At 39.9% G+C, this 25,476-nt stretch overlaps 1 protein-coding gene across 1 annotated transcript in view; it reads right to left on the bottom strand.

The window, feature by feature from the left end:
* The window catches only part of TRPC4AP (transient receptor potential cation channel subfamily C member 4 associated protein), a 71,278-nt gene extending 63,433 nt beyond the window's left edge, over positions 1 to 7,845 (bottom strand). The window contains exon 1 of the mRNA XM_065893288.1: positions 7,678 to 7,845. Coding sequence (XP_065749360.1) covers positions 7,678 to 7,845 — 168 coding nt within the window. The remainder of the gene's footprint in view (positions 1 to 7,677) is intronic.
* Between the last annotated feature and the right edge of the window lie 17,631 nt (positions 7,846 to 25,476).

Here is a 25,476-nt window from a genome sequence, read left to right on the forward strand (position 1 = left end):
AGAAGCACCTCTGGCAGGGAGGACTGACATGAAAGGGGCATTAAATGTATTGGTAACTCCTCAAATTTGGTCGTGGGTACATGTTTATTGTTGTAACACACTGGCATTACTTATTACAGCTTTTCATAGGTCAAATATTTAACAATAAACTTAAAAAAAAAAAACCCAAGTATCTGCACAATGACAAACTGTGTATGCTCAATAAATGTTAGTTACCCTCCCCACTCTATTCCCAAATATCTAAACTTATCTCCCACCTATGTCCCACAGGAGCACTTCACTTTCTCTTCCATCTTCTAATGGCTGGTTATGAGGACTTTCTCAGTGGTGTTCTTAGCGTCATAAATACCTCTGCTACTGTTAAAATTCTACTCATTCTTCAGAACCAACTCAAGTCTCACCTATTCCATGAAGCTCTCCAAAGCAATCACAGCTCGAACTTCACAGGAGAGAAAATGTCTTTCAAAAATAGGAAGATCCTGGGCTTCCCTGGTGGTGCAGTGGTTGAGAGTCCGCCTGCCGATGCAGGGGACGCGGGTTCGTGCCCCGGTCCGGGAAGATCCCACATGCCGCGGAGCGGCTGGGCCCGTGAGCCATGGCCGCTGAGCCTGCGCGTCTGGAGCCTGTGCTCCGTAACGGGAGAGGCCACAACAGTGAGAGGCCCGTGCACCACAAAAAAAAAAAAAAGGAAGATCCTAAGAGAACACTTAGTGCAATCATTTTGCAGAGGGGGTTAGTTAATGTCAGGTGATAGACATGACTTTATTTTAGCTGTTATATATTTTAATGTATATCTACACAAAGGGTACCCACAACGAATAAAAAGAAGGACTTTCATCAATGCATATCATAGTTAAATTTCAGAATAGCAGAAAGAGAGATGATCCTAAAAATGCTTAGGGAGTGAGGAGTGGGAAAATAGGTCATGCACAAAGGACAGGGAATCAGAACAGAACCTCTCAACAGCTACACCAAATACTTAAAGACAATGGAATAATATAATGCCATTAAAAATTTAAGGGAAAATAACTTCCAACTTAGAATTCTATACCCAGCTAAACTAAATACTCAAGTAGAAGAATAAAAGACATTTTCAGACACGCAAGCTTTAAAAAAAAGTTCCCTCCCATGTAGGCTTTCTTAGGATGTTACTAGAGAATGTACTCCAAGAAAAAGGAAAACAGGATTCAGAAAACAGAGATCCAAAACATGAGAAAAATAAATAAAATGCCCTGAATTTGGTGAAGGGAAATCCCAAGAATTCAGCTATACAGCTGTTCTAGCAAATAACTAGTGCAAATTGCAGGACAGAGGGTTCCAAGAAAGATTTCTTAAAAAAAAAAAAAAAAAAGTAGGAGTTTTAGAATTTGGGAGTAAATTGTAAGTAAACAAAAAGAAAAGCAAATTTTATAAGGATGATTATACTAGTGAAAGAAGCCAGACTCAAAATGCTGCATATGGAATGATTCCATTTCTATGATAGTAAAATGGCATTAACAGAATAGAAAACAGATGAGAAGGTGCCAAAGGAGGGCGGTGAGGAAGGGGTGACTACTACAAGGGAATTTCTAAATCCTAACTGTAGTGGTGGCCACACAACTGTGTGTGCTTGTCAAGACTTGTAGAACTATACACTGAAAGGGTGAATTCTACTATATTTGTGTCTCAATTTAAAAAGTAGGGGGAGAAAGGGCAGCTTTTAACTCTAAGAAAAACAAATTATACAGAACAAATACAATTGTTGTATACTATATGGCTCTGCTAAAAACAATTATATCTCATCACTATCATCATAATGTAAATACTTAACACCAACAGTCAAAATTGATATAACTACATAAGGAGAATGATGGAGACCAAATGTGTGGCACAGGGTGCTGTGAATTAAATCCTAATCTCTACAAGAGGAAGAAAATAGATAATCTCTAAAACTGTAAAGTCAAGAAAGAAATAGCCTTATAAGCATGTTATTTAGAATGCTGGCTTTCCTGTTTCCTGGACTCTTCCTCTACAAAAGAAAACAGCTACAGTGTGGGCAGTGGTTGCCTGGGGAGGGTGGAACTTGGGGGTGAAAAGTCGGGGCACTGCTGTTATTTGTTACAAGGTTCATGATACCCAGAGATCCTCCAAATTGTATTCAAAATATTCAACTTCACATGGAATTTCTTTTACTACTACTAGTTTGTCTCACAAGGCATTTACTCTCATTTAAAAATAAACATCTGGGGCTTCCCTGGTGGTGCAGTGGTTAAGAATCCGCCTGCTGGGGCTTCCTTGGTGGCGCAGGGGCTAAGAATCCGCCTGCCAATGCAGGAGACATGGGTTCGAGCCCTGGTCCAGGAAGATCCCACATGCCGTGGAGCAACTAAGCCCGTGAGCCACAACTACTGAAGCCTGCACTCTAGAGCCTGCGAGCCACAACTACTGAGCCTGTGTGCCACAACTACTGAAGCCCGTGTGCCTAGAGCCCGTGCTCCTCAACAAGAGAAGTCACCGCAATGAGAAGTCTGTGCACCTCAACGAAAGAATAGCTTCTGCTCGCTGCAACTAGAGAAAGCCCATGCACAGCAACGAAGACCCAACACAGCCAAAAATAAAAATTAATTAATTTTTTTAAAAAAAGTATCCGCCTGCCAATGCAGGGGACATGGGTTCGAGCCCTGGTCCAGGAAGATCCCACATGCTGCAGAGCAACTAAGCCCGTGCACCACAACTACTGAACCTGCGCTCTAGAGCCCGTGTGCCTAGAGCCTGCGTTCTGCAACAAGAGAAACCACCGCAGTGAGAAGCCCGCGCGCCGCAAGGTAGAGTAGCCCCCATTCGCCACGACTAGAGAAAGCCCGCATGTGGCAACGAAGACCCAATGCAGCCAAAAATAAATAAATTTATAAATAAATAAATAAGATAAAAAATAATCATCTGGATTTTGTTTTCCTTGTGAACAGCTGAGTAGTGTGATGAAAAGAGCCACCATCCAGGCATCTTCAAAGTTGAATTTTTGGCAGATGTTGTATGGGTTTCTTCTCTCGGAATACTTGTGGTTTAACAGTTTACAGGAGTGATAATCTCTTACATCATGCTGCCTAAGCTGTCAACCTGTTTAGTGAATGTGACACTTCCAGTTTTCACTGACTTATTTTTGTCTTTACTGCTTTTCTTTTTAAATAATTAAAGGCTGAATTCCATAAACATAAAATGTATATCTTACTTGTTTAGTCCTAAGATATCTAATGCCTCAAAATGCATTAAGTGCAAGTAAATACCCTTCTTAAAGAATAATGAAGATTAAATACCTTTAATTAATGAAGATTAAATACACTGTTATATTATTCTGATAAAAAACATTAACCAATGAATGCTTGTGTCTACTTTAATGGGATTTAATATAAGAATGAATTTTATGGTTTGCGAATACAAAAACTGTGTAAATATTATTCATATTTTTAATTAATGAGAATTTATCCTATCTACAGGGTTTCTGATATCAAATTATCCTTGACAGGCAAAGAGACTGTATTTGACTTGAACCGCTAGGTTTCAAATGCTAATGCTCAGAACAAGGTTAAAACAATTGTGCCAACTGAAATTTAAAAAAAAAAAAAAAAAGAGTCAATCTAAAAAAATATATATGAAGTAACACTCAAGTAGAATTTAGATATGCCAAAAATCACGAAGGACGCAATGACCGGAAATTTGGGAAACAAAACAGGATGCCAGGGGCTTCCCTGGTGGCACAGTGGTTAGAGTCCGCCTGTCGATGCAGGGGACGCAGGTTCGTGCCCTGGTCCGGGAAGATCCCACATGCCCCAAACAAAACAAAACAAAACAAAAACAGGATGCCAAAACCTAGCCTGTGACCAGATTGCCAAACTGAAGTAGTATCTGTAGGTGCGGTAGGTCATGACCTGTGTGAGCTGCTTTGCCTAGTCTATCCCTTTCCCTCAATTCCTACTGATTGTGCAGAGTCTCGTGCACCCCTGGAAAGGAATCTGGATTTGATTCCAACTGCAATGGGATGCCATTGGAGGGTTTTAAGCAAGGGATTATAAGATCTGATTTGCTTTAGGGATCAAATGTGCTGATAAATGTGAACAGGCTCTGTAAATACTAAAGCATCATACCAGCATATTTTATTACCTTGATAGAGGTCAAACTGAAAGGGAGAGATGAAAATAAGGAAATTAAAATCCAAGTAGGACAAGGCCCATTCTAAATCATGTGGCCTGGGGTCTTCTCCCAGGCTTCTCTCAATTTCTGTTTGGGACTTGAGGAAGATCAGGTTTGGTGGAAGAGGAATTAGGAACTGTATTTGCCATATTAAGTTTGAGGTGACCATTAGACGCCTAGGTGGAGATCCTGAGAAAGTATCTGGATATATCGAACTGGAGCTAAAGAGAGAAACCAGGATGGAAATACAGATTTAGGATCTATCAGAATATATTTTTGCTAAAAACGATAGTTGCTAATCTTTATAGCATGCTTACTATATTTTAGACACCATTTTAAGTGCTTTATGTGTATAAACGCTCTTGGTCCTTACCACAGCTTTAGCAGGTTAGGTCCCATGATTATCTCTATTTTAAAAATGAAGAGGGCTTCCCTGGTGGTGCAGTGGTTGGGAGTCCGTCTGCCGATGCAGGGGACACGGGTTCGTGCCCTGGTACGGGAGGATCCCACATGCCACAGAGTGGCTGGGCCCGTGAGCCATGGCCACTAAGCCTGCGCGTCCGGAGCCTGTGCTCCGCAACAGGAGAGGCCACAACAGTGAGAGGCCCGCATACCACAAAAAGAAAAAAAAAAAAAAGAAGAAGAAACTGAGGCATAAAGAGATTAAGCTACTTGTCCAAAGACACATAGCAAGTATGTACCAGAGCTGGAACTCAAACCTAGGTAATCTGACTCCAGAACTCCTTAAAGCCATGGGACTGTTTGGGATATACAAAGAGACAGGACTGGGGAAGAGGAGGACAGAGCCCTCACATACAGTATTTCAAGTCAAACAATTTCCTGAGTCCTGAAGATCAAGTGACTGGCACTGTTTCAGGCTCTGCACACACAAAGAAAAATAAGACACAGTCTCTCAGGAAGCCCACTCTGATGGCTATGAGCTGATGGCAACTATTTACTGAACATTTACTATGTGCCACACACTGGCCAAGCTTTTTAGATATGTTATTTCACTCCTCCTAACAGCCCTATGAGGTAGATGTTACTACAGCCATTTTAGAAATAATGAAACTGAGGTTCAGAGAGGTTAAATAATATAACCTAGTTATAAGTGACAGAACTAGGATTCAATCCAGGTCCATCTTACTTCAAAATCTGGTCTTTTCCAAGGAAATCCTGTTACATGCTACAACATGGATGAACCTTGAGGATATTATGCTAAGTGAAATAAGCCAGGCACAAAAAGACAATGTATGATTCCACTTATATGACGTATCTAAAGTAATCAAATTCATGGAAACAGAAAGTAGTAGAATGGTGGTTACCAGGGGCTGGGGGAGGGGAAAAAAGTAGTTGTTTAATGGGTTGAGTTTCAGATTTGCGAGATGAAAAAATTCTGGAGATCTGTTTCACAACAATGTGAATACTTGACACTACTGACTGCACACTTAAAAATGATTAAGAAGGCAAATTTTATGTGTTTACAACATAAAGAAAAAAAATTTTAATCTGGTCTTTCCAAGTATACCACGTGCCATAATGGATATGCTTACTGTGCTATGGAAATACTTGTGAGGATATAATTTATTCTGCAACGTGGGGGTGTAGCAAGGAGGAGATCAAAGAAAGTGACTAAGAAAGGACACATCTGAAAGATGAAGTTCCCCACTTTATCTTCACTATAGTTTTGGGAAGGTACATCCATCTCAACCTCTGAAATAGCTCCCATTCCTGTCTGTATACAACTACTGATTACCACAATAACCAGACTAGATCAGGCTCAAGAACATTCCAGCACCTTCTATCTGGTGAGCTTCTTCAGTCTCCTCCCATTTCAAGTCATCCAGCACTGGAAACAAATTAAGTGTACTAAATTTCCCCATTCATTAAGTTAAAGAACTTCCGTGGCTCCCTATTGCCCTCAGAACATAGAGGATTATCAAGACGAGTGCTTAGGAGCGAATTACCTAATTTTTCTGAGCCTCAGTTTCTTCATCTGTGTTGAGGTGAGTCCCGACACTTGGTTCAAAAGATTGAGAATTAAATAAAGACACTGTATACCTTGCACAATGCTTGATCCAAAATATATGTGCTCAGTAAAGGTGAGTTAGTTCCCTTTCTGCCCATTCCTACATACCCAGCTCAGTAAGGGTCTTTGGGTTAAAGGATAGAGCAAGTATTTCCAGAATCTTAAGGCAGACAGAGAAGAATGCAAAGGGAAAAAAGTTGCTCATCTATGGTTAACTGATATTCAGGAAAATACTGTTCACCCAGAACTGCTTCTTCATCTGTAACCCTCTACAAACACAGACCACCTGGTCTTTATCTTATATTCTGTCCTTTTAACCATATGAGTAATATTGAAGTGGTTCAAAATTAAGTTCATATATAAAGTTATACTGTGAAAAGTCTCACTCTCATGCTCTCCCTCATCTACCCAATTCCCACTCCACTCCCACCAATCACTTTATTACTATTCCTGTATATACTTTAAAAGTTTCTTTACGCAAAAGCTATCCTTAAATTAAGCCAATGCTTTACAGGTGTGTTTGCAACGTAAGTTCTGGGAACATGGGGGCGGAGGGAGTAGAGGAGTGAGCAGCCTAGGTTTATTCATCCCGCTTTACCCTAAAGCAGTGTCCTTCATTCATTCAAAAAAAAAAATGCTAATCATATATTGGGCACTATTTAAGCCAAATACCAAGTATAGTATTAATATTAACTGATTACTCTTCAGCTTTTTACTGTGCACCAGAAATGCATTTAACGCTTTTACACAAATCAGGAAACTGAGGCACAGAAACGTAACTTGCCCAAGCAAGAGAGAGCAGGGTTCTGAATCCAGGCCTGACTCCAGAGCCCTAGCTCTTTACCATGACGCTCTACTCTGGCAAACCAGATACAGTCCCTGCACCCGCTGGAGCTCAGCCTAACGTGGGATACAAGCGAGAAAAAGGATAGACAACAAAGAAATATGTAATTACAGACTAAGAAAGTAATGTGGACGGAACGAATTCAGGGCTGTAACTGAATAACAATGGGGACCCACTTTTGAAGAGGGAGGGTTGTGTCGAGGAAAGGCCTCTCTGAGAGAATGACATTTATGATGGCTTGGGAACCGTTTGGGGTTTGCAGTGATGACCCACCGCCCAAGTCACGGGGAAGAAACTCGCGGCCCGTAGAGGCTACAGCAAACTCGCCCAGGGTCCCCCAGACGTGCAGACGTGGCGCAAGGAAGGGAGGATCTAGGAGCTGGGCCTAAGACTCGTACACGCCATCAATGCCCGATGCAGCCCAGCCCTGCTCGGCCCCTAACCCGGAGCCTCTAGCCTGCCGCTGCCCACTGCCCCGCCGCGGCTGACAGCGTCGCGACAGCCCACAGGGAGGCCCCGCGGCCAGCCAAGAGGGGTCGGGCCCGTACAGTGGCGGCCTGGAAAGGCCTCTTGCCCGGCCCCCCCGCCAGCTCCCGCCCGGTCCACCCCGCCCCGCCCCTCCGGGCCGGCTTCGTACCTGCACGGCCCGGACCAGGCCCCGGCCGGTCAGCTGGCCCTGCCGCAGCTGCAGCAGAATGTTACCAGGCCGCGGCCGGCCGCCCCATCCGCCCCAAGCCGCCACAGTTGCCGCCGCCCGTCGCCCTCGGCCGACCCCAGACCCAGCAGCCGCCGGCGCCGCCGCCATGTCTCCTCGTCCGACAAACAGGAAGCAAGCGGCCCCGGGGCCGCGGAGATTCCTACGGGGCGGCGGAGGGGTCGCCGCAGCGCCCCCAGTAGGCCGACGGCGGAGGCGCAAGCCGCGTGGCAAGGGGCCGTGCGCGCCGCGGGGACTGCTGGGAAATGTAGTCTTGGTCTCAGGAGGGCAGGTGCGAGAGAGTGATGTGGCGTTTCTTGCGCCACTCGTCCTTCTGGCCCCTCCGTCCAGCATTTCAGTGAGGTCCCCCGAGGTCGAAGACAGGTCCCCGCGTGTGCATTCTCCCATTTCTTGCCTATTTGGGGAGGTTACAGCCAACTGGCTAGGAAAAGATCTTGGATTCCAGACCAGGAATCAGGCCGTCTGGTCTGATTTCCCGCCTGCTTCTTTCTGCCTCTGACTCGCCACGGACCCCTCTGAGCCTCAATTTCCTCATTAGTTCATTCAGTCAGTAGTTTCTGGGAGCCTAAACAGCCAGGAAATAGTTCCTTGGGGCCAGCTCTGCGCCCAGCACTGAACGGTCCCTGAGAAAACAGTGGTGAGCAGAGCGGAGTAACTAGGTCCCTGTTTTGAAATGCTGGTTACAGGGAAGACAGCACATCCATACACAGACGCACAGTAACAAACTGGGTAACTTGTGTAACTGGGTAGGTTTTTGTGATGTTAAATGGAATAATGGAAGGGAAAAGGATTGGTAAATTGTGACATCATATTCTCTGTCAGAGGACTCTTGTCCTGATTTCTCCCCACCAGATAGTATGTTCTGTTCTACTCTGAGCCCAGGTAATCATTTTTTTGGCAAACTTCTGTGCCCGGATCGTGGCATCTCCTCTCCTTTTTTCTTCCTGGGAGGGGGTCTTGTAACATAAATGAAAGAGGAATGCTGGGTATGATGCAATAAGGAATGGTGGAGATTGTGACCCATAACTTACTGCCCAAACCAGAACTTTTAAGAATGAAAGGATGCTATTAATTACAACGGGACAGCAGGCGTGTAAAGGGACTGTTCCTGGCAAACTGTGATTGTGGTCACCATCCCCATGCCCATCTACAAGGAGTGGTCTCTACTCGCCTCCTGCAGATTGTTGCTGAATTGTCTAGTTTTTCCAGAAAGGCCAAAAGTCTGGGTTTTTATGTGAAATCACTCAATTTAAAAAACTCCATGGGCCAAATAAAACCCTATTTATGATCCCCGGAACAGGGAGACCAGGATAAGGTCCAGGTGTACATGGAAGTTTAGCATGTGGTAAGGGAGACATTTCAAATCAATGGGCAAAGAAAAAAAAAAGTTAGGTCTTAAACTTTACACCAAGCTAAAATGAATCTCAGACATACTAAAAGCTATGTATAACAAAATCAAAGTATAGTTCTAAAGCTGGATTGTGGTAATAGTTATACAACCTTAAGTTGACTAAAAATCATTAGATTGTATACTCAAAATGGGTGAGTTTTATGATATGTAAATTATACCTCATACATTTATGATATGTAAATTATCTGATATATTAAAAACCAAAGTATAAAAATAGTACAGGTGGGGACTTCCCTGGTGGCACAGTGGTTAAGAATCTGCCTGCCAATGCAGGGGACACGGGTTCGAGCCCTGGTCTGGGAAGATTCCACATGCCGCAGAGCAGCTGAGCCTGTGCGCCACAACTACTGAGCCTGCGCTCTGGAGCCCATGAGCCACAACTGCCGAGCCTACGTGCCACAAGTGCTGAGGCCCACGAACCTAGAGCATGTGCTCCACAACAAGAGAAGCTACCGCAGTGAAAAGCCCATGCACTGCATAGAAGAGTAGCCCCTGCTCACCGCAACTAGAGAAAGCCCGCACGCACAGCAACAAATACCCAACGCAGCCAAAAATAAATAAATAAATTTACCAAAAAAAAAAAGTAGTAGAAGTTAATCTATGGGAATACTTTTACGATTTGGGGATAGAAAAGTTCTTCTCAATCATAAAACCCAGAAGTCATGAATAGGAAAAGATTGACAAGTCTGACCTTAACAATGTTAAAATTTTCTGTACAAGACACTATGCACAACCATAAAAGGCAAGTGATATTCTGGGAAACAGTCAATATCCAGAATGTATGAAGGACTTACTGCACCCTCTGCCTGAAGTTCTCATCCCCAGGAAGCTCTCTGAATGGCTTGCTTCCTCATGAACTCCAGGTTTGTATTCACGGAGAGATCTTCCCTACTACCCATATAAAAACAGCACTCCTTAAACTCACCATCTTATTACCTGCTTTGTTTGTTTCTATAGCACTATCTCCACATGACATAGTTGTTTACTTTTTGCACCCCTCCCCCTGACTGGAGTATAATCCTGGTCTTTGTTCATTGCTGCATTTATCTCCAGCACATAGAATATTCAGCTGACACACGGTAGGTGGTCAAATATTTTATTGGTTCAAAAAATTAATGAACAGATGCATGAACACCTACAAAAATCAAGGTAAAGGGTTCCTGGTGGTCCAACGGGTAAGACTCCGGGCTCCCAATGCAGGGGGCCCGGGTTCGATCCTGATCAGGGAACTAGACCCCGCATGCATGCGGCAACTAAGAGTCTGCATGCCACAACTAAGAAGTCCACATGGCGCAACTAAAAAGATCCCGCATGCTGCAACGAAGACCCGGTGCAGCCTAAATAAATAAATAAATGCTTTTTTAAAAAATCAAGGAAAAAACCAAACAACCCAATAGAAATATAGGTAGAAAGGAAGAGGCAATTCACAAAAGATAAATAAATGGCCAGTAAATGTGTAAAAAATGCCCACCCTCAATTTTATTAATAGTAGAATGTTGATGGTGAGAACATAAACTGATATATCTTTCTGCAAAGAAATTCTTTAGCAATATGAATTAATCATAAAGAAATCCAAACTTTTTGACTTGATAATTACTCCCTAATGATATTATTTGATATGATGATGATTTAATGCAAAAATGCTTATTACTGTATTATTTGTGAAAGCAAAAATTGAAAAAAATGTAACAATAAAGTAGGATAATGGTTAAATCTAGTGTTTCAATATAATGGAATATTTGAACCATTGAACATCATCATTTACAAAATAAAATACTAAGATTTCAAATAAAATTAAATATTCATATACTTTGATCTGCTTCTAGGAATTTATGTCTTAGCAACAGCTAAACAAGTATATCAAGATGTATTACTAAAATATTCAGTGAGATATTTATATATCAAAATATTGGAAAAATCTGAATATCCATCAATAGGTGACTAGTTAAACGAACCACGTTTCATCTACTCAGCAGAATACTGCACAGTCACCGAAACGAATAGGACACACACACACACTGACATGGGAAGATGTTCATGACACAGTTAAGCTAAAAAAGCTCATAGAGGGCCTTCCCTGGTGGTGCAGTGGTTGAGAGTCCGCCTGCCGATGCAGGAGACACTGGTTCGTGCCCCGGTCCGGGAAGATCCCACATGCCACGGAGCAGCTGGGCCCGTGAGCCATGGCCGCTGAGCCTGTGCACCGCGACGGGAGAGGCCACAACAGAGAGAGGCCAGCGTACCGCAAAAAAAAAAAAAAAAGCTCATGGAGGGACTTCCCTGGCGGTCCAGTGGTTGAGACTTCACCTTCCAATGCAGGGGGTATGGGTTCGATTACTGGTCGAAGAGCTAAGATCCCACATGCCTCGCCGCCAAAAAAACAAAATATAAAACAGAAGCAATACTGTAACAAATTCAATAAAGACTTTAAAAATGGTCCACATCAAAAAAGAAACAATCTTAAAAAAATTGTTTAAAACAAGCGCTCATGGGGCTTCCCTGGTGGCGCAGTGGTTGAGAGTCCGCCTGCCCATGCAGGGGACATGGGTTCGTGCCCCGGTCCGGAAAGATCCCACATGCAGCGGAGCGGCTGGGCCCGTGAGCCATGGCCGTTGAGCCTGCGCGTCCGGAGCCTGTGCTCCACAACGGGAGCGGCCACGACATTCCTTTCATTTTATTATAAGCGTAGATAACTTTAATAATTTAAAATATAAATTTAAAAAAGTACATATCTATAACTGGATAGGAAGGTGCTCACCACACACTCTTGAAAGAAAAATAAAGCAAGTTATAAAGGAAGAGGTATATTATGACCCCATTCATGTATAGTTAGACATTCATACTTTATATGGTTATATGCACAGAATTACCTGAAAGAAATGTTACCAAAAATGTCAACTGTGGTTATCACAATGTAGACAGACTTCAGGTAATTTTTACTTTATTAATATTTTTCATAATTTTTTACATAGTCTATGTATCATTTTTACACTCAGGGAGGAAAAAAAGTTCTTTTAATGTTAGAAATTAAGAAAAAAGAAAGGGGGCTTCTCTGGTGGCGCAGTGGTTGAGAATCTGCCTGCCAATGCAGGGGACACGGGTTCGAGCTGTGGTCTGGGAAGATCCCACATGCCACGGAGCAACTGGGCCCGTGAGCCACAACTACTGAGCCTGTGTGTCTGGAGCCTGTGCTCCGCAACAAAAGAGGCCGCGACAGTGAGAGGCCCGCGCACCGCGATGAAGAGTGGCCCCCCATTTGCCGCAAATAGAGAAAGCCCTTGCACAGAAACGAAGACCCAGCACAGACAAAACTAAAATAAATAAATAAATTAATTTTTTAAAAAAAGAAAGGAAAAAAAATCCATTCCAGGGCCACAAAGCTGGACATTGGTCAGCTGTCTGTGAAGCAGCCAGCCTTCCCTGGGCAATCACAGCCCCAGGATTTCACCCAGAGCTCTTCCTGAGGCATATGGTGGAATATACTCTCATCCTTGTCACAGCAAGGAAACAGGATCCTGACAAACCTTACAGTTCAAATGGCCCTTCAGGTTTCCCTTGGCACTCATGATGCTAGGAACAAGTCTTCCCACCTCAGTTTTGACCCAACTACAAATGTCACTTTACATTCCTAAATTTGAACATTCCTCAGCCCAGCCTGGCCCAGGCATTCCCCAAAGCTGGCTATTCACTGAGTCAAAAATGATCACATCAAGTTCAGTCGTAAGGTCACTACTGACTAGGAAATAAGGAGATAGGTTTCCAGAAACCTCTGGGCAAAGGTACTCTCCACTTCATCTCTGTTCTGGTGGCCCGTTCTGTAGAAACCAGATGAGTGTCTTTCACCACCAGAGGGCAGAGCACCCCTCCCGTAAGAGGCCAGTTGATGTCAATTTAGGTCAGGGTTAGAAAAACTGAAGCTCCTTAATAGGCTAATTTTTCCCCCCACAATAATCCCAAATGGCTTAACGAAACATGCTGATACTACTCAGAGAGTATCACTTCTTGTAAATGAGTTACCAAACTCAACTGGGCAGATGGATTTTCTGGGGCAATTTTTTAGATCATATTTTTGAATCATAGAAAAGTCATTTTAATCAAAGCAACTGGCACAGTTATATTCAGACCACAGAAACAGCTGTTCATGCATCGTCCTTTGGTGTTATTTCCGACTGTTATATTCTTTCACATTACATTTCTAATGTACAATCTCTCAAGGATTTGTTTCAAAAATGTTTGTTGAGTACCATTTCACCTGCCAGGCACTACTGTAGGTGCTAAATAAAAGAAACAAAGTCCCTGCTCTCATGGAGCTTATACGCTTGTGTAAGACCCACCCTTCTTTCAGCATTTACCGTTGGCCAAGCACCTTATTTGCAATATTTTATTTTCCCTCAGCTTTTTGGGGGGAAATTTTCAAATCTACAGAAAAGTTGAAAGAATAATACGATGAATACTCATATATCCTTGCTTAAACTCACCAATTGTTAACATTGTTTTACCTATTTCTTCTCTATCTACATGTGTATATATACATATATATCACATTTTTGCTAAACCATTTGAAAGTAAATTACAGATATCATGATACTACACCCCAATATTTCAGCATTTATCTCCCAAGGACATACACCATACTCCTAACAAGGACATACTCCTAATAACCATGATACCATCACACCCAAGAAATTTAATGTTGATATAATATTACCTTACATTCAATTTTCTGCAATTGCTCCCCAAAATGTCCCACAGAGTCTTCCCCGCACATCCAGGATTCAATCAAGGATCACTCATTGCTTTTGAATGCCATGTCTCTTTAGTGTCTTTTAATCTCTAAGACTCCCCTCATCTTTTCTGTCTTTCATCAGAGTCCCTTTCATTTTTCTGTCTTTTCAGTGTATGACAGTTCCCTTTTCTCTACATCCTCAATAACATTTGTTTCTGTTTTTTGTTTTTTTTATTTATTTGGTTGCACAGGGCCTTAGTTGCGGCAGGTGGGCTCCTTAGTTGCAGCTCACTGGCTCCTTAGTTGTAGCATGTGAACTCTTAGTTGCAGCATAATGTGGGATCTGGTTCCCTGACCAGGGATCGAACCTGGGCCCCCTTCATTGGGAGCATGGAGTATTAACCACTGTGCCACCAGGGAAGTCCCATGCCAACGTTTGTTATTTGGGTTCCTTTTGATGACAGCCATTCTGATTGGTGTGAGGTGATATATCATTGTGGTTTTGATTTGCATTTCCCTTATGATGAGGGATATTGAGCATCTTTTCATGTGTCTTTTAGCCATTTGCATTTCCTCTTTGGAAAAAATGTCTACTCAGTTCCTCTGGCCATTTTTTAATTGAGTTGTTTTTTTTCTTGATGTTGAGTTGTATGAGCTGTTTATATATGTTGGATATTAACCCCTTATCAGTCATGTCATTTGCAAATATCTTCTCCCATTCAGTAGGCTGTCTTTTCATTTTTTCAGAAAGAGAAATTAAGGAAACAATCCCATTAACCATCACATCAAAAAGAATAAAATACCTAGGAATAAACCTACCAGAGGAAGTAAAAGACCTGTATGCGGAAAACTATATATAAGATACTGATGAAAGAAACTGAAGACAACACACACAGATGGAAAGATATACTGTGTTCTTGGACTGGAAGAATTAATATTGTTAAAATGACCATACTACCCAAGGCAATCTACAGATTCAATGCAATCCCTATCAAAATAAAATGGCACTTTTCACAGAACTAGAAAAAATAATTTTAAAATTTGTATAGAAACACAAAAGACCCCAAATAGCCAAAACAATCTTGAGAAAGAAGAACAGCGCTGGAGGAATCATGCTCTCTGACTTCAGACTATACTACAAAACTACAGTAATCAAAACAGTATGGTACTGGCACAAAAACAGAGACATAGATCAATGGGACAGAATAGAGAGTCCAGAAATAAATAAACCCACACTTATACGGTCAAGTAACCTATGACAAAGAAGGCGAGAATATACAATGGAGAAAAGACAATATCTTCAATAAGTGGTTCTGGGAAAACTGAACAGCTACATGTAAAAGAATGAAATTAGAACATTCTCTAACACCATATATAAAAATAAACTCAAAATGGATTAAAGACTTAAATGTAAGACCAGATACTATAAAACTACTAGAGGAAAACATAGGCAGAATACTCTGACATAAATCACAGCAATAGTTTTTTGGATCCGTCTACTAAAGCAAAGGAAACCAAATAAAAATAAACAAATGGAACCTAATTAAACTTAAAAGCTTTCACACAGCAAAGGAAAACATGGACAAAATGAAAAGACAACCTACTGAATGGCAGAAGATATTCGCAAATATGTCCAATAACAGGTTAATATCCAACATCATTATTGTTTTTAATGCTCAAATTGTCCCAAATTTGACCAGTGGTAGTCATTTCAAGCCAGTTCCTGTGTCCTTTTGATATTTTCTGGGACAATCCTAATTTTAAATGGTCCCTGTGAGACTTGAACTTGTTCAACTCTGTCACCTGATCTGAGTTCAGAAAATACAATCACTCTAGATCTCTGCTCCAATCCCCACCAATGTAGATTCTTTCCTCACTTCTAGAGCCAATCACTCCTTACTCTACAACAGCACTTCCTAACTTTTTGAGGGGCTGAGGACCCTTCTATGATGAAAGCTTAAACCCCTTCTCCCCAAAAAGATGCATACACACACACACACACACACACACACACACACACACACACTAATTTTGCCACAAGGTTCTTGGCTTGGGCTTCAAACTAGTTATCTCAAGGCTGTTCATGGAACACCTGCTATGTATCAGAAATTATGGTAGAAATGCAAAGGGAAGAAAGGAAGAAAATTAACATTAAAAAAGACCTACTATGTATGTTCCAGACACTGTGTCAAAAGTTAGATACGTGTTATCTCGACAAAGAGACATAAAATAGGGAGTTAATAAACTAACCAACAAATTGTCATAGCAAGATGGAATACGTGCAGTTATAAATAAAGGCATATGGTCATTAAATTTCATTCATTCACCAAATATTTATTGCAAACTTACTATGTGCAGGCACTCTCCTAGGAACTGGAGATATATCTGTGAATAAGATAAAAATGGTTTGTGCCATCCAGGGTCCAGAGGCTAGTGGAGGAAGACAGATAGATAAGCAATTCCAATCCACACAAGCATTATAACCTTGAACAAGTTACTTAACTTTCTAAAGCCTCAATTTGCTTATGTGTAAATGGAGAAAATAGCAGCATCAACCCCAATGGATTGTTCTGAGTTTTATATGAGATAATAGATATAACACAGGACCTGGCACAAAGTAGACACTAACAAAATATTACCTATTATTATTACATTATATTTATCACATAAATTTTCTTGTTCAAAAATATGTAAAATTCAGTGGCTTTAAACTGGCATTTTTAAGGCTCTACACAATCCATGTTTACCCCTAAGTATTCAATCCTGATTCCCACTGTTCTTCCACATCCCCCTCCACGTTCCAGGCAGACTGGGATCCTTAGAGACCTCCTGTCATGCTAAGGATGAGAGCCTCCAACTCCTGCAGATCCCACATTTTCTTTAAGACTAAGCTCCTACCCTTTTCAGAACTCTGGAAGCATTTCTGGTCAGACTCTCACAACTTAACCCTTGCTCACAAACCGTTTTAGTATTGTTCAATACTTAGTTCTTATGGTTTCTTTCAATTTCGTAGGTAGATTGCATCTAAGAGAAGGATAAAGTAACAAGATTACTTTTCCCTCCTTTTAACACACATATAGTTCAAAAGATATTCAAAGCCTTATTTCCTTGACTTGTATAATTATCCCCTTTAAAAAATCCTTTTTGGAAAGAATCCAAAAAAATCTCTTTTAAAAAGAAAGAAAATTCTGAGTAAAAGCCACTGCCTCTGAGTCTTTATTACAATTCTTGGGAACCTCTTGACAGGCAACAAATTCGAATTCTCTGGTGGATTCGAGTCTTACAAACAGCCCAAAGTCCTTCTGAGTGGAGCTTGATGAATAAGTGGATTATTAATACCGTTTTTTCCTGTTCTTTATTTAAAAAACTTCTAATTTGGAATAACTTTAGATTTACATAAGAGTTGCAAGGATAGTACAAACAGTTCCCTTACTGTTTCTAACCACCATTTTTCTGTTTGATTGTTTTTTAAGCTGCAGTACAAGAAATCCCACATTGACTGTTGTGCTGCAATCCCAGAAAGCAATCAATCAAATTAGAACAGACCCTGTGAAAAAAAAAGAATAGATTCCAACCAGGAATTAGTGTCAAAAATGGAAAGGAGGAACATCATTTCAGATTCTTCAGCAGGATATAATGAACAAGAAGAAGATTGTAAGAGGATATAATGAACAATTTTATGCCTAGACATTTGAAAATTTAGATGAAATAAATAAATTTCTAGGAAAAAAAGCCATACCTAAATGGACACCACAAAATTGGAATAATCCCATATCTATTAAGAAATTGAATCTATAAATTAAAAACCTTCCCACAAAGAAGACTCCAGCCCTAAATGGCTGTGATATCTACTAAACTTTCAAGGAAGAAATAATACCAGCAATACACAATTTCTTCCAAAGACCAGAAAAAGAGTTAACATTCCCCGACTGATATTACGAGGCGAGCATAACACTAATACCAACATAGGAGATAAGGTGCAATAAAAATCTCTAATTTTATTTCATTTAATTCAAACTGCTTTCATTAATAAAGTCTCATCAATTTGTTGCAACAATGATGGGGACATCCAATACCCTGGTTCTCAAACTTAAGCTTGTATCAGAATCACCTGGAAGGCTTGTTGAAACACATATTGCTGGCCCTACCCCAGAGTTTCTGAATCAGAAGGTCCAGGGTGGAGCCCAAGAGTTTGCATTTGTAAGAAGTTCTCTGGTGATGCTGATGCTGCTGGACCAGGGACCACATTTGAAAACCATGGATCCAGTGGCATATATATTGAAATCTTGTTGCCATAGCAGTAATATTATTTGAAATGCTTGGATAGGCTTGAAATGTTGGAATGGGTTTCCCAAGAACTTTCTAATTTAATTCACTAAGAATGTTAAAAAATATATCAAATAGGCCAACATTGTTACTCAAAAAAAACTTTGAAAAGATTTTCCAAATGAGATTGCTTTTTGGCTAGAAAAATATGAATTTCACTCTTGTATTCCTATAATGTGCTTTGGACTTTCCTTTTAAGACAACCAACTAACTTTGATATGATAAACTAAGTGGTAGGTCAGCTCTAAGCCCCGAAAAAGTGTTTGTTTGTTTTTTAATTAGCTATTTTGTCAGCTTCCTTTAACAAAATTAACAAGAACATACACATGAATTTCAGCAGAATCTGTTTTCCAAAGATTTACAACATATAAAAGAGTATGCCAAATGACATTGTTTTTAGATGCTTCTAAAATTTTTAAATGCCTTTGTTATATTTTCATTTTTCCAGACTAATTTACATTGACCAAAATTGCACTTGTCAATTCTGTAAACATTTTAAATCAAGTTTTGTGTGAAGAGGTTAACTAAACACCTAACAAGACCCTCCTTAAAATGGCCTTACCACTCATATCAGACATAAACTAAGTGTTGTGCAATTTGCAACTTGTCTTTCTCAAGTTGGATCACAAAATCTATACCAGACTGTAATAGCATAACAAACATTGCTTCTAAAATCTGCAACAGCAAAGATTCAAGGAGAAATCGTCTTATTGCTAAGACATATTTTTATCAGTTGATGTACCATAAAAACAGTACACACCAAAATACATACCAGAAGATTAAAACGCTTTTGCACAGGGAAGGAAACCATCAACAAAACCAAAACGTCACCTATTGAATGGGAGAAGATATTTGCAAATGATATATCCAGTAAGATATTTGCAAATGATGTATCCAAAAGATACAAAGAACTCATACAACTCAACATCAAAAAACAAAATCACTTGATTAAAAAATGGGCAGAGGATCTGAATAGACATTTTTCCAAAAAAGACATACAGATAGCCAACATGCACATGAAAAGATGCTCAACATCACTCATCATCAGGGAAATGCAAATCAAAGCCACAATGAGATATCACTTCTCACCTGTCAGATGGCTATTATCAAAAAGACAACAAATAACAAGTGTGGGTGAGGATGTGGAGAAAAGAGAACCCTCGTGCATTATTGGTGGGAATGTAAATTGCTGCAGCCACTATGGAAAAGAGTATGGAGATCCCTCAAAAAATTAAAAATAGAACTACCATACAATCCAGCAATTTCACTCCTGGGTATCCAAAGAAAATGAAAACACTAATTCAAAAAGATATATGCACTTCTATGTTCACTGCAGCATTATTTACAATAGCCAAGATATGGAAGCAACATAAGTGCTCATCAACAGATGAATGAATAAAGAACACGTGACATATATATATATAATATATATATATACACACACACACACGTACATACACACACACCATGGATATTACTCAGCCACAAAAAAAAGAATGAAATCCTGCCATTTGTGACAACATGGATGGACCTAGAAGGTATTATGCTAAGTGAAATAAGTCAGAGAACGACAAATGCTGTATGATTTTACTTATACGTGGAACCTAAAAACAAAAACAAAGGAACAAACATAACAAAACAGAAACAGAGTTATAGATACAGAGAAGAAACAGGTGGCTGCAGAGGGGAATTGGGAAGGGGAGGAAAGAAACAGATGAGGGAGATTAAGAGGTACAAAATTCCAGTTACAAAACAAATGAGTCAGGGGTATGAAACGTCCAGTGTGGGGAATATAGTCAATAATTATGTAACATCTTTGTATGGTGGCAGATCGTAACTGGACTTAGTGTGGTGAGCATCTTGCAGTGCACAGAAATATCAAATCACTATGTTGTGTAACAGGAACTAACATAGTTTTATAGGTCACGTATACTTCAGAAACAAACTCAGGAAAAGAGATCAGTTTTGTGGTTACCAGAGGCAGGGGGTGAGGGGTGGAGAACTGGATGAAGGCAGTCAAAAGGTACAAACCTTCAGTTATAAGATAAATTAACACTAGGGGTGTAATGTACACCATGATAAATATAATTAACACGGCTGCATGTTATAGAGGAAAGTTGTTAAGAGAGTAAATCCTAAGAGTTCTCATCACAAGGAAACATTTTTTTCTATTTCTTTAATGTTGTATCTATATGAGATGACGGATGTTCACTAAACTTATTGTGGCAAACATTTCATGATGTTTCTAAGTCAAATCATCATGCTGTACACCTTAAATTTATCCAGTGCTGTGTGTCGATTATATCTCAATAAAATTGGAAGAAAAACAAAAACAAAAAAATATATATGCCAAAAGAATAATTTTTTTTCAGGAGCAATTTTCCCTTTAGACACATAATATACAACCCAATACAATGATAATAAGGTTTTCTCACTGACAGGTACATCATGACTCAGAAAAATTTGCCCATCACATTATATATATTTTTTCTTTTTTTGAAAATATTTAAGGGACTAAGTCAGCATGTCATGTTTCCAAGTATCTTTTTAATATTGGTGGCTTTAAGTTTTCATTGGCAAGTGTATCATTACAAATAACACACTAGTATATGTCACTTTTTGGTTTTGCACATTTGATAAAGCCATATATATATATATATATATGTATACATATATATACATATATATATATATATATATATATATATTTATATTTGGCTGCATTGGGTCTCCGTTGCTGCGTGGGGGCTTTTTCTAGTTGTGGTGAGCAGGGGCTGCTCTTCATTGAAGTGCACGGGCTTCTTATTGCAGTGGCTTCTCTTGTTGCAGAGCATGGGCTCCAGGCACATGGGCTTCAGTGGCACGTGGGCTCAGTAGTTGTGGCTCGCAGGCTCTAGAGCGCAGGCTCAGTAGTTGTGTCACACGGGCTTAGTTGCTCTGTGGCATGTGGGATCTTCCCGGACCAGGGCTCGAACCCATGTCCCCTGTATTGGCAGGCGGATTCTTAACCACTGTGCCACCAGGGAAGTCCCAAAAGCCATATTTTTTAAGAGCTGTCTTACTAAACTTACCCTTTCTTTTTAATGAGGCACAAATAAACACCGTCTGCTGACTAACGTCAGTACTTTCCCCAATCTCACTATTCACTGTTCCCATATTTTTCACCTTCTCATTCTCATTTTTTGTAGCATTAAAAGAATTATTTAAGGGCAATTTGAACTAGTGCAATAAAAAAAATGCTACATTTTCCCACACATTCAAGATTTTCCTGATTATGAACTTTCTGAGAAACCACACTGCAAATTCCTAACCAAAACTCACTTGAAAGTCATGGCAATGTTGCCAAAAATAAAATTCTCCCACACTTTCATTCACAACTAACTTCAAATTATGTTGCTATAAAGTTAAACAATACTCAATTCTCCCATTGTAGGGTGATGATCATATTACTGACAGTCATAGACCAGAAAATCAAAGTAGATGCCAGTCCGCTGAATAAAACAATCTGCTCCTAACCAATGTATATATTTTTCACATTCCATCTGTGTCTCTCTCCCACAGCATGATGCAGTTAGCCTTAGTATTGCCAACGCCCTTGATTCTTGTCAAGGATCAACATGATACACTCTAACAATTTCTAATCCATTCTATTTCATTACTGTAAAAGTTAGTTGTGACTCATTATATTTATTTCTTGACCCGCTGAAGGGTCATAAGCTGAGTCTCAAAAACACTGCTCTAAGGCACTAAACAAGCAAGAAAGTTTGTTTGAAAGTATATATAAACAGAATAGCTTACGTCTCTGCATGCAGAATGCTTCCTTTGGTAAATTTATTTTCCAGTTATGGATTTAGACCACTCTGTGCCTGCAAATTGCTGCTGCTTCTTGAGAGACTGTATGTTCTTTTTCGTTTCCTTTTTTTTTTTTTTTTTTTGCTTTTAAAAAAAAATTGAGATATAAAATTCATATGCCGTAAATTCACCCTATTAAAGTGTACGGTTCAGGGACTTCCCTGGTGGTGCAGTGGATAAGAATCCACCTGCCAATGCAGGGATTGGCAGGTTTGAGCCCTGGTCCGGGAAGATCCCACATGCTGCGGAGCAACTAAGCCCGTGCGCCACAACTACTGAGCCTGCGCTCTAGAGCCCGCGAGCCACAAGTACTGAAGTCCTTGCTCCTAGAGCCCGTGCTCCGCAACAAGAGGAGTCCCCGCTCACCACAACTAGAGAAAGCCAGCGCACAGCAACGAAGACCCAACGCAGCCAAAAAAAATTTTGAAAATAAAGTGTACGGTTTAGTAGTTTTTAGTATATTCACAAAGTTGTGTAACCATCAACACTATCTAATTTTACATTTTCATCACCCACCAAAAAAAACACAAAAAACCCTATGCACATTAGGAGTAACTCCCCATTCCTCCCCCCTCTCACCCTGGCAACTAACGATTTACTTTCTGTCTCTATGGATTTGTCTAAGCTAGGTGCTTCATATAAAAAGAACAATATGATAAGTGGTCTTTTGTGTCTGGCTTCTTCCACTTAGCATATATTTTCAAGGTTTAGCCACGTTGTAGTATTTATCAGTACTTCAATCCTTTTTGTGGTTGAAAAATATTCCATTGTATGGATATGCTACGTTTTGTTTATCCATTTTTCAGTTGACGTATATTAGGGTTTTTTACACCTTGGGCTATTATGAATAATGCTGCTATAAACATTGGTGTTTAAGTTTTCATGTGGGTATATGATTTCATTTATCTCAGGTATATATAAACCTGGGAGTGAAATTAGTGGGTCATAGGTTATTCTATGTTTAACTTTTTGAGGAACCGCCAAACTGTTTTCCAGACCAGCTTCCCCATTTTGTATTCCCACCTCCAACATATGAGGGTTCCAAATTCTTCTTAACATTTGTCTTTTTTTTTTATCATAGCCATCTGCAATGGACTGAATGTTTATGTCTTCCCAAAATTCACATGTTGAAATCCTAACCCCCAAGGTGATGGTATTAGGAGGTGGGGCCTTTGGGAGGTGATTAGTTTCACCCTCATGAATGGCATTAGTGCCCTTGTGAAAGAGGCTCCAGAGAGATCCCTCATCCCTTCTGATGTGGTTACGGTGGAAAGACAGCCATCTAGGAAGCAGGCTCTCAGCGGACACGGAATTTGCCAGCACCTTGATCTTGGACTTCCCAGCCTTTGGAACTGTGAGAAATAAATTTTTATTGTTTATAAGCCATTTAGTTTATCATATTTTGCTATAGCAGCCCAAACAGACTAAGACACTGTCCTAGTGGATGTGAAGTGGTATCTCATTGTGGTTTTGATTTGCATTTCCTTAATGACTAATGATGTTAAACATCTTTTCATGTGCTTATTGGCCATCTGTATACTTCTTTGGAGAAATGTCTATTTATCTCCTTTGCCCATTTTTTGATTGGGTTGTCTTTTATTGTTGAGTTGTAAGAGCTCTTTATATATTCTGGATACTAGACCCTCACCAGATATTTGATTTGCAAATATTTTCTCCCATTCTGTAGGGATAGTGTCCTTTGAAGCACAAAGTTTTTAATTTTGAGAAAGTCCAATTTATCTGTTTTTCTTTGTCTACATGTGCTTTAAGGTGTCTTCTAAGAAGCCATGGCCTAATCCAAGGTCACAAAGATATATGCCTACGTTTTCTCCTAAGAATTTTATAGTTTTAGCTCCTATTTAGGTCTTTGATTCACTGAGTTAATTTTTTTTAACATGGTGTTAAATAGTGGTCCAAAATCTTTCTTGTGCAAGTAGATATCCAGTTGTCCCAGCAAAATTTGTTAAAAATATTCCCCATTGGATTGCCTTGGCACCTTTTTCAAAAATCAACTGACCACAATATAAAGGTTTATTTCTGCACTCTCAGTTCTATTCCATTAATTCATACATCTATCCTTATGCCAGCACCACACTGTCTTGATTATTGTATCTTTGTAGTAAGTTTTGAAATCAGGATGTGTGAATCCTCCAGCTTTGTTCTTCTTTTTCAAGATTGTTTTGGCTATTCTGGGTCCCCTGACTTTCCAAATGACTTTTAGGATCAGCTTATCAAATTCTCTTTAAAAAGCAGCTGAATTTTGATAGAGATTGCATTCAATCTGTAGACTAATTTGGGTAGTAATGCCATCTTAACAATATTGTGTCTTCTAACCCATGAACATGAAAATATTTTTCCATTTATTTAGGTCTTTAAAGTTTTCTTTTAACAATGTTTTATAGTTTTCAGTGTACAAATCTTCTTGTACTTCTTTTGTTAAATTTACTCCCAAGTAATTTATTCTATTTTATGCTATTATAAATGGAAATGTTTTCTTAATTTCGTTTCTATATTGTTAATTGCAAATGTATGGAAGGACACTGACTTTTGAATATTGATCTTGCATCCCACAACCTTGCTAATCTAATGTTTTTCTTTTATTTGGGAGTGGTGTAAAGATAATGATTAACTTTAGACTTTAAATTAAAAACATATACCAGTCAGAATGGTCTCTAGGTGTAACAGTAAGGCACCTGACAGGAAACATATGGCTCATTCAAATTAGGAACATTAGAGGAGGGTTTAGTAAAAAGACTATTTACAAAGGTATGGGCAGAGTGTAAGAGAACCACAAAGGATAACTCAGGAATCTGGAGCTACTAACAGCACAGCAATTACCATACCCAGCCTGAAAGAACAAGGGAATGGAAAGGTTACCATTTCCTGAAAAGAAGGAGTTGAGAGAAACAGTGACCTTCAATTGAGAGACTAGCCAGCCTGAAGCACCCCGGAAGGAAGGAAGCCAGGGGGAAAAATATCATGACATCATTCTACTCCCTTTTGCCAATCTCCTGCCTGGACGCCCCATTGACTGGACCCAAGTAGAAGCCAGAAGGAAAGTGAACCCACTGGGGTGGTTCATACAGGCTACAGGAGTAGAGAACAATTCACCCTCGTGGGGCAGAAAGGGTGGAGAGTACTTCCGGAGGAGCAAATGGAAGATACCCTACAGACTAGGTCATGCCACAGTAACCAGCAACCTCATCAGAATCACTCAAAGGAAGTATAAGAAAGAAAACAATAAAAAATACTGAATCACTATGTTGTACACCTGAAACTAATATAATATTGTAAATTATACTATACTTCAATAAAACATAAAGTACACCTGATTAGTAATAAAATATGAAAGTATTAAAAAAAAGAAAGAAAATAATAAAATAAGAGCAAAAATTAGGACAATAGA

Source organism: Phocoena phocoena, chromosome 15, assembly GCF_963924675.1.
Source record: "Phocoena phocoena chromosome 15, mPhoPho1.1, whole genome shotgun sequence".
NCBI lineage: Eukaryota > Metazoa > Chordata > Mammalia > Artiodactyla > Phocoenidae > Phocoena > Phocoena phocoena.